Source organism: Rhinoraja longicauda, chromosome 34, assembly GCF_053455715.1.
Source record: "Rhinoraja longicauda isolate Sanriku21f chromosome 34, sRhiLon1.1, whole genome shotgun sequence".
Taxonomy (NCBI): Eukaryota; Metazoa; Chordata; class Chondrichthyes; order Rajiformes; family Arhynchobatidae; genus Rhinoraja; species Rhinoraja longicauda.
The window spans coordinates 16,574,285-16,584,090 of NC_135986.1; the positions used below are offsets into that span (position 1 = coordinate 16,574,285).

Sequence of the window (9,806 nt, forward strand, 5' to 3'; positions counted from 1 at the left end):
CGGGAGCTTCGATTGCCCCGACTGCGGATGGTTCGACTGCCCTGACCGCGGAAGAAGAAAAGGGGAAGTGGATTGGACTTTATTGACTTCCATCACCATGAGGAACGTGGGGAATCCGCTGTGCTGGATGTTTATGTTAACTTTTATATAGTTGTGTGTCTTGTAGCTTTTTTTATAGTATGGCTGTATGGTAACTCGAATTTCACTATACCTTAATTGGTACATGTGACAATCAATTGACATTGAAAGTTTGAAACCTTGAAAGCACTTGAGACTTTTTAATAGCGTCTTTCTGTAATAGGATATGCACACGATTGGCATAATTTCCCTGGATTTCCTTATTTTTTTCCTATGTTGATGCAGCTTCGTCGATCTTTGGTACAACTTCACATCGAGACACTTCAGGTCTCTATCCGGAACGTCACCTATCCCTTTTCCGCAGAGATGCTGACTGACCCGCTGAGTTATTCCGGCCTTTTGTGCACTCATCAAATATATCTCTTATTTTCCATGGTTAATGGCATGGTGATTGTGAACCTGATTCGAGGTGGAGGCCTTTCCAAATGTATTACGTTTTCTGGAGGCCAGAGCAGCGGTCGATCTTGCAATTATAATCACAGATGTGATGATATATCGGATTAACAATATGATTTTGTTCCTAAATCCTATGTATTCGCTCGGACATGTATTGTATATTGTCTCCATTGACAGTTCCGTTTGGATAACAGCCGCTTTCACCTTTGATCGCTTCGTGCCCATTTGCTGCCGGAATCTCCAACTAAAATACTGTTCCAGGAAAACGACGAGCGTCAGTTCTGTCAGTTATGTCAGTTCTGTCGGTGTGTAGACTTTTAAACGACCTCCCCGTTTTCTTTGTGCACAAGGGAACGCTGTGCTCTGGACCTCTCCCTTCTGCAGACCATGTCGGTGCAAAAAAATCTACTTTAACACAGTTATTACCAATGGCATCAATCTTCCCGCCCAGTGCCCTAACCATCAGTCACATATCGACAGTCAATATGACTCAGAGGAAATGTGGGAACAAGAGAAACTTAGAGATACGAAAACGGGGTAAAGTAATGGTTTTACCGTTCTCTTTGTGGGGTAAATTCATTCCGTTACAGATGACGACAATGGTGCACAGGTTATACTGGCAATTGGGGAATATTAAGTGCACAGGTGAATATTATAATATCCCCGAAGTACAATATCCAGCTAAAGAAGACAGTGCTGAAGAAACTCAGCGGGTCAGGCAGCATCACTGGAGGACATGGATATGCGACATTTCGGGTTGGAAACTTCTTCAGGCATATAGGGTATATGCTGCAACCTCAGCTTCTCCACCAACTCCTGTATCTGTGAATTAACGCAAAACAAAAGTTCAATAATAAGATTTGGAACTGCATTGAATATGTGTTTATGGTAAAAGATAGGCGCCACAAAAAGAATGTGTGTCTCTTGTGCTTTGGCATTGTGCTTTGCTATTCTGGAGCAAATCTGCCTGCGTTCTTTGTTTAAGCAACGAAATGGAGTCACATACAGCTATAAACACGTAAGTAGACCCTTCAGTCCTTCTCCACCGTTCCGACGAAGTTGCCCATGTGAACTCGTCTAATCCGCTTGAGCCTGGCCCATATCGAACCTTACCAATTCATGTCGCTGCTTTGAAAATGTCGCCATTGCACTCGTCTTTATCACTTCGTCTGACAGTTGTTTCTGTACACGTGTTACCATTGTATGAAAAAACAGACGCTCAGTTCCCTTGTAAATCACACCATCACCGTATACCCTCTTGTTTTAGGCTCCCCTACCATGGAGAAATGACTGCGACCGTTCACTTTATTCATGACCCTGAGCATCGTGTAGACGTGTATATTATCGCTCCTCAACTCCTTAGATTCCAGGGAAAGCGGTTATTCTGTCCTTAAAATATAAAACCTCCAGTCACCAACATCATCCTTTCTTTGGGGTTTCAGCTTAGTTCATTGTCACGTGCACCAAGGTACAGTGAAAAGCTTTTGTTGCGTGCTAACCTGTCAGTAGAAAGACAATACATGATTACAATCAATGCATTTTCAGTGCGCAGATACAAGACAAGTGAATAACGTCCAGTGCAAGATAAAGCCAGCAAAGTCCGATCAATAGACAACGGACAACAGACAATAGTGCAGGAGGAGGTTATTCGGCCCGTCGCGCCAGCACCGCCATTCACTGTGATCATGGCTGATCATCCACAATCAGTACCCCGTCCCTGCCTTCTCCCCATATCCCATGACTGTACTATCTTTAAGAGCTCTATCTAGCTCTCTCTTGAAAGCATCCAGAGAATTGGCCTCGACTGCCTTCTGAGGCAGAGAATTCCACAGATTCACAACTCTCTTGGTGAAAAAGATCTTCCTCATCTCCGTTTTAAATGGCCTATCCCTTATTTTTAAACTGTGCCCTCTGGTTCTGGTCTCCCCCAACATCGGGAACATGTTTCATGCCTCCAGCGTATCCAATCCTTTAATAATCTTATATTGTTCAGTAAGATCCCCTCTCATCCTTATAAATCCCAATGTATACAAGCCTAGTCGTTCGATTCTGATAGACCGAGTGTCATCAAAGTGATAGATGGTAGTTCCGCACTATTTACAGTTAATGTCATGATTCCTAAAACAGAGCGACTACGGTGTACCCCAACTGTTGTCCTACAAACATCCGTGCACCTGTGAGAAGCACAGGTTTTGGATAAATTAAAGCAACTAAAGAGTTAACGAGTTCTGCTTGAATCTACGCAATAATTGTGTAACTACAGCGTAAATTATTTTTACATAATGGTAATTTAACTGAAGAGTTTATGATTTTAGTTCGAAGATATGCATTGCATTAATTATTTGTACTGGTCGGGATTAATTGGGATGAATAGTTGTTCGAAAATGTCCCCGTATTCTGAGGTTTATCGAGTGCTCAAATTCAATTGACATCATTCTCATTTATAATGTTATAACCCCTCATGCTATTGCTGCCACGATCCCATTCTCTCTTCAGTAGCATACCACAAGCATTATTGTTGTTTTTTTTGTTTAGTATAGAGGTAGAGCGAGGAAACAGGCCCCTCGGACCAACGAGTTCGCGCCCGCCAACGATCCACTTACACTAGCACTGCCCTACATACACTTAGGACAACTTACAATGTTACCAAGTCAATTAACCGACAAACCTGTACGTCTTTGCAGTGTGGAAGGAAACCGGAGCATCTGTTGAAAATTCATGCGGACGCAGGGAGAACATAGAAACTCAGTGCAGACAGCACCCGATATCAGGATCGAACCCGAGGCTCTGGGGCTGTAAGGCAGCAACCCGAACGCCGCGCCACAGTGCCTACTTTAAAGAAAAAGTTCGAATTTTGTTCCACGGATATTGTACTCGAATTGCAGGTTTTGATTCCTCCTTGCCAACTGTGAAACGCTGAACAAACTGAAGTTATTTTCAATTAATTTTGTCTTCACAGTTATTTCTTCCATTCCACGTGCGGCTTCCAAGAAAATGCCCGCTAAGTTATTTTGCTTCCTTCTCGTGCGAGGTCGCAACAATGCATCTTCTCCCTTTCATATAGGACACGGTGACGTGTCAGTCCATGAAAACTGAACTGAAAGCAAAAACACGGCGGGATTGTTGATATTGACCCCGCCCCCCCCTCGGTTTTGCTCCTTCATGTGTGGGGATACTAAAAGTGAGCAGAGATTCAAAAGAACGTCTGCGACACAATGAAACTCCTTGTATGAGTCATGCCAAAAGTGAACAGAACGGAACGTACTTTTTGTCCCAGCGTACAAGCACTGCACCGGACAAGAAGTGAAGGGAGATCTTTGGACCACAGAAACCGCATATTACGGCGGACTGAATATTTCGCCTCGTAAGAATTCCACCAAAGTATGGATGTTGCAATCCTAAACCCCCATGGCCAATTAAAACTGAAGCTGATGTTGACTGGGAGCTCTTTGAGACGAACACGGTTCACAGCCGGTGGATTCGGGACGTGGATACTCGCAAAAGCGCAAACATCATCGAACGACACAGAAGAGATTTACGGTAAGTGTTCTGGTTACACTTAACATTTGTGCACGGAGGCTTCCATCGCTACTTCTACATATTGCTTGCACGGTAACGTTGTTTCTGAAACAGAAGGTTCATTGTTTTCATTGCAAGGGATTCGAAACGAAAATCCTCTCGGGTACAAGAACTATCATTAACATCTAAGCGCTGCAGTGCCAACAAAGGCAATGTCCTGCTCTCAGGTGAACAACCCCTTAGTTTTTTTCAATTCGCTCTTTCGGGCTCGTTTTGACTTGAGTATTCACGTGCATTTTGTCATAGATGTTAGGAGTAACGACGTAACAGAGTCACGTGGGTGTTTGCCATATCCCTCTCCGTCTTTGCTACGCATGCACCTCTCCAACTATCATGGGGTCAGAGAGCACGGAAACGGGCACTTCGTCCCAATTTGTCTATACCGACCATAGTGTCCCATCCACGCTTGTCCCATTTCATATCATATCATATCATATATATACAGCCGGAAACAGGCCTTTTCGGCCCACCAAGTCCGTGCCGCCCAGCGATCCCCGTACATTAACACTATCCTACACCCACTAGGGACAATTTTTACATTTTACCCAGCCAATTAACCTACATACCTGTACGTCTTTGGAGTGTGGGAGGAAACCGAAGATCTCGGAGAAAACCCACGCAGGTCACGGGGAGAACGTACAAACTCCTTACAGTGCAGCACCCGTAGTCAGGATCGAACCTGAGTCTCCGGCGCTGCATTCGCTGTAAAGCAGCAACTCTACCGCTGCGCTACCGTGCCGCCCATTTAGCCGCCTTTGGCCCATATATTTCCAACACTTTCCAATCCGTGTACTTGCCCGAATGTCTTTGAAATATCGTCTCGGTATCTGCCTCAATTGCCTCCTCTGTCGGCTCGGCCCTTCTACCCGCCCTTATGTATGAGGGAGCAAATTAAAAAGGACAATTGCAGCGTTCCAATAATAGCTTGCTTTTTTTTCCTTCGACTTAATGTCTCCAACAAGTCTCCAACATACTGAACTTCGTATAACCGGACTTGGGTCAGCATAAACTCCTCGGAGAGTCGGTCGAGAAAGCAAAGCACAAACCCAGCAGCAAATGGAACACTCAACCAGCTCCGCGTCTAATGAGGTTTCCAAAAATCAAGAAAGACGGTACCAATTTTGCGGGTACGAACTGAAGATTACGCAAGATTTGAAACACCTTTCCATACCAGCCGTTATCTGGGAAGCTGTAAGTGCAACGTTTGAACCATAAACCAAGTTTACTGTTGGTTTCTTATTGTTACGTATGCCGAGATACAGCTTTTGTTTGATTGCTATCCCGCCGAATGTACTCATTCAATCCAACTACGGACACAACAGGTTGTATAAAAGAAAACATGCCAGAGTGCAGAATATAGTTTTCCACGACTGTAGCTTTGCTGTTGAAGATAATATGTACAACGACTGCGATGAGGTAGGGAGATCGGGATTGCACCCTATAGTTTATGTGCCGTATATGATAACCTAGAGGAAGAAGCTGTTTCTGAAACTGTTGGTACGTACTTTCAATCTTTTGTATATTCTACTCGACGGATGATGAAAGAACAGGAAATGACAGCGGTGTGATTTGTTACATTGATTAAATCCCCCCTTCCCGATTAATTGTGAAGTGTAGATGATGTCGATGGTGCGGAGGCTGAGCTGCGTACGCGGCTGGGCTACATCTGCAACTCTCCGCAATTCATTGTCCCAGAGAAAAAAGTCAAACGACCGTAATAAGGTAGGTAGAAAGATCGGGACTCGACCTCAGCTTATGCTCAGTGGTCTGCAGTTCCTGAAGATTTTGGGGTATGTTTTCAAGCTTTTGTACATCCTAACCGACGGAAGAGGGAAGAAGAGGGAATGATCAAGGTGTGAGTGGTTATATTGATTATATTGGGTGCATTTCTGAGGCATTCTGAAGTACAGATGGTGTCGATAATGAGTCGGCGGCTCTGTGTATAGACCGGGGTACATCTGCGACTCTATGCAATTGCTTTGGCAGAGATGCCTTTGGCAGAGATGTTCCCGAACCAATCTGGGGTGCAACTCGACAATATCAGAATTAGGAAGGAGCAGTTGGAGATATCCTTTAGTCACCTGAGAAAGTTTGGTTTGGTTTGTCGACCGTAAATTTAATGTGGTTGACCCTGGACATATATCCGGTAATATCCTAGCCCAGGAACGCGACACTCGACTATTGTCACTTTGGACTTGCATCCAAAAACGAAGAGGATTTTCAACCAAACTTCAGTCTGAAGAAGGGTCTCGACCCGATACGTCACCCATTCCTTCTCTCCTGAGATGCTGCCTGACCCGCTGAGTTACTCCAGCATTTTGTGAATAATGGACTATTGTGGGTCTTTGACCACTCCTGCCAGCTCTGATTGTTTTCTGTACCTTTTCATACCTCTAATTTCCCACACCTCTGACTCTCAGTCTGTAGAAGGGTCTCAACCCGAAAAGTCATATGTTCCTTTTCCCCAGAGCTGCTGACTCACCCGCTTAGTTATTGCAGCATTGTGTGTCTATCTTTAATTTAAAAATCTGTTGGTCCCATCTCATAGCCATCGAAGGGACACAAATTTTAATTCAATCGGAGAGCCATCATTTTCAGTCAATCATAATTGAATTAACTTAACAGTTTATTTTACCCCGTGTCTTCATCCACATGGTGGTTCCCGCCAGACTTAATATATTTACGGCATATTCGAATGCTTAATGTGCTGCAGGCAGTTTTGATGACGTGGCGCCTATTGAAAGGAAGAGTGATGGCAACCTGATCATTGCATAATTCGTGTGACATTTTTTTCCTAAACAACGAAGGAAACATGTTTTCAAAGTGCAGTGGAAATATGATTCAGTTATACACCACAAAATTAATTTAGCTTGAATGGAAGCAGGTATCGGTGTTAAATTGTGCGCGGAATGAGATAATGAATCCTTTAGGTCCCTTGCAACTTGAACTGGGTCGCAGATGCAAAGGGTAAATTTATTATGCAAATAATTCCAACGCTTATTTTATCCACACGTTTGTTCAGGGGATCGTTCTCTGCCGGTATTTTGAGAAGAAACGCATGAACTTCACTGGGAAGAAGGTGATTGAATTGGGATCTGGCACCGGGCTCGTGGGGATTCTTGTCATCCTCTTGGGTGAGTGGAAAAAGCCTGGTCACGGCGAGATCAAGGAGAATATTGTTTTGTTCTTTCCCGATATTGTGCCTGGTAGTAGAAGGAGCAGAATGTTGATGTGACTTTGAGTCATAGAGAACAGCAAAAGGCCTATCGGCCCAACTCATCATGGTGATCACCAAGATCCCCATATACGCTCATTCCATTTCCCTGTGTAAATCGAATATATCTATGGGGTGTACATCGGTATAGACACGGGAATAGCCCACCAGTACAACACCAACAAAACCATGATGCCCACCTATGCAAGACCGACTTTCCTGAATATTTCACCGATATCATTCCAAAACTTTCCTATCCCTGTGGCCACCCAACTGTTTTCTTTTCTCCAAGAAAGTGCATGCTAGTGGTAAAAGATTTCCGGGATTCCAGTCCGGACATGGGTACGGCGTGTGGGGTCATTCTTATCATTTAAAGTAATGACCAAGAACGTAAAATGCATTTGTGACTCATTCTTGTCACTTTCATTTCCCGAGAGCTATCAGGCTATTAAACGCGACAACCTCCATTAAGCTCCCATCTGCATGGCCTATTATTGTTATAATTGCACTATTATTGTTTGCTTGTCTTTTACGTGTGTGTTTGTTTGTGTGTGTGTGTGTGTGTGTGTGTGTGTGTGTGTGTGTGTGTGTGTGTGTGTGTGTGTGTGTGTGTGTGTGTGTGTGTGTGTGTGTGTGTGTGTGTGTTGTATGTGTGTGTTTGTTTGTATGTGTGTGTGTATATGGTTGTGTGTGTGCGTGTGTGTGTGTGCATGTGTACGTACTTTTCTCGTAGCTTTTTTTCTCGTTTATTATTTTGTTTAGTACACTGTACTTATATATTCTGTAGTGCTGCTGCAGAAAAGTAAGAATGTAATCGTTCCATCTGGGACATATGGCAATAAAATACTCTTGACTCTTGAGTCTTGGTTTCGCAGGTGGAGAGGTAACATTGACAGATCGGCCGAACGTCCTGAATCAGATTGTGTACAACATCACCAGCAACATCCCATCTGAGAGCATGGCGAGAACAAAGGTTTCTGCTCTCCAGTGGGGTAAACCATACGACCAGAATGCCTCAAAGTACGACTTCATCCTTGGCTCGGATATCGTCTACGATCCACGCGAATACCAGTCACTGATAAAAACGATGCTCTATCTGAGCAACCCGAACACCGTCATCTACTTCAGTTCGAAGATGGTTGAGATGATCGGGGCCGCTGAGTTTTATGAAAAAGTCCTGCCAAATCACTTCAACACCGAAATTGTTCATGCACTTCCACATAAAAGAATTAACGTTTACAAAATCACCAGAAAAATAAGCAGCGATTAGCAAAGGAATCCCGCGAAAAAAATTGTGGAAATGCTCAATTCAAAAAGACTTTTAGGAAATGCGTTAGTTTATAGCGTGAATTGTGCAAGAATGTTGGTGATGTAATACATTGGCTTGCGCCTGGTTCGAATCGTGGATATAACGTACTGATGCTAATGTTCAAATTTAGGTTCAAGAACAAGACTTTAATCCTAGAAAAATGTCAATGAAATGTACAGTTTGCAACAGGGTGAAATCAATGCAAGGAATCAAGTCGAAAGCTAAAACAAAAGTGCCTTGCTTAGGATTTAGAATCATGGAATGAATGGGATTCGTAATAAATCGAACCCATAATAGAAACATAGAAACATAGAAAATAGATGCAGGAGGAGGCCATTAGGCTCTTCGAGCCAGCACCGCCATTCATTGTGATCATGGCTGATCATCCACAATCAGTAGCCTGTACCTGCCTTCTCCCCATATCCATAGATTCCACTCGCCCCGAGAGCTCTATCTAACTCTCTTTAAAATTCGTCCAGTGAATTGGATTTTGTGGCAAAGATACTGCCCTTTTTGGCAGAGAATTCCACACATTCACAACTCTCTGGGTCAAAAAGTTTCTTCTCACCTCAGTTTTAAAATGGCCTCCCATTTATTCTTAGACTTTGTCCCCTGGTTCTGAACGCCCACCACATTGCGAGCATTTTTCCTGCATCTAGCTTGTCCAGTCCTTTTATAATTTTATACGTTTCTGTAAGATGCCCTCTCATCCTTCTAAACTCCACTGAATACAAGCCCTGTCCTTCCAACCTTTCCTCACATGTTAGTCTCGCCATCCAAGGGATTAACCCCGTGAACCTACGCTGCACTGCTTCAATAGCAAGGACGTCCTTCCTCAAATTAGGAGACCAAAACTGCACACAATACTCCAGATGTGGTCTCAGCAGGCCCCATACAACTGCAGAAGGACCGCTTTGCTCCGATACACAAATCCTCCGCTTACGAAGGCCAACATGCCATTAGCTTTCTTCACTGCCTGCTGTACATGCACGCTTACCTTCAGTGACTGGTATACAAGGACACCCAGGTCTCGTTGCACTTTCCCTTCACCTAATCTGATATCATCGAGATAATAATCTGCCTCGTTGTTTTTGCCGCCAAAGTCGATAACCTCACATTATACTGCATCTGCCATGCATCTGTCCACTCACTCAACCTGTCCAAGTCACC

General features: G+C 43.9%; 1 protein-coding gene across 1 annotated transcript; it reads left to right on the plus strand.

The window, feature by feature from the left end:
- The first annotated feature begins 5,169 nt into the window (after window positions 1-5,169).
- Window positions 5,170-8,597, plus strand: LOC144609542 (EEF1A lysine methyltransferase 3-like). Its single transcript, XM_078428045.1, has 3 exons — window positions 5,170-5,304; window positions 7,136-7,247; window positions 8,203-8,597. The coding sequence occupies exons 1-3, from the start codon at window positions 5,170-5,172 to the stop codon at window positions 8,595-8,597; spliced, it is 642 nt and encodes a 213-aa protein (XP_078284171.1).
- Window positions 8,598-9,806: the final 1,209 nt, after the last annotated feature.

Bases quoted from the DNA above. Each gene is read 5' to 3' on its own strand.
- LOC144609542 (XM_078428045.1), top strand. From the start codon at position 5,170: ATGGAACACTCAACCAGCTCCGCGTCTAATGAGGTTTCCAAAAATCAA. The intron at 5,305-7,135 runs GTAAGTGCAACG...ACGTTTGTTCAG, and splicing joins CAGCCGTTATCTGGGAAGCT to GGGATCGTTCTCTGCCGGTA. The intron at 7,248-8,202 runs GTGAGTGGAAAA...TTGGTTTCGCAG, and splicing joins GATTCTTGTCATCCTCTTGG to GTGGAGAGGTAACATTGACA.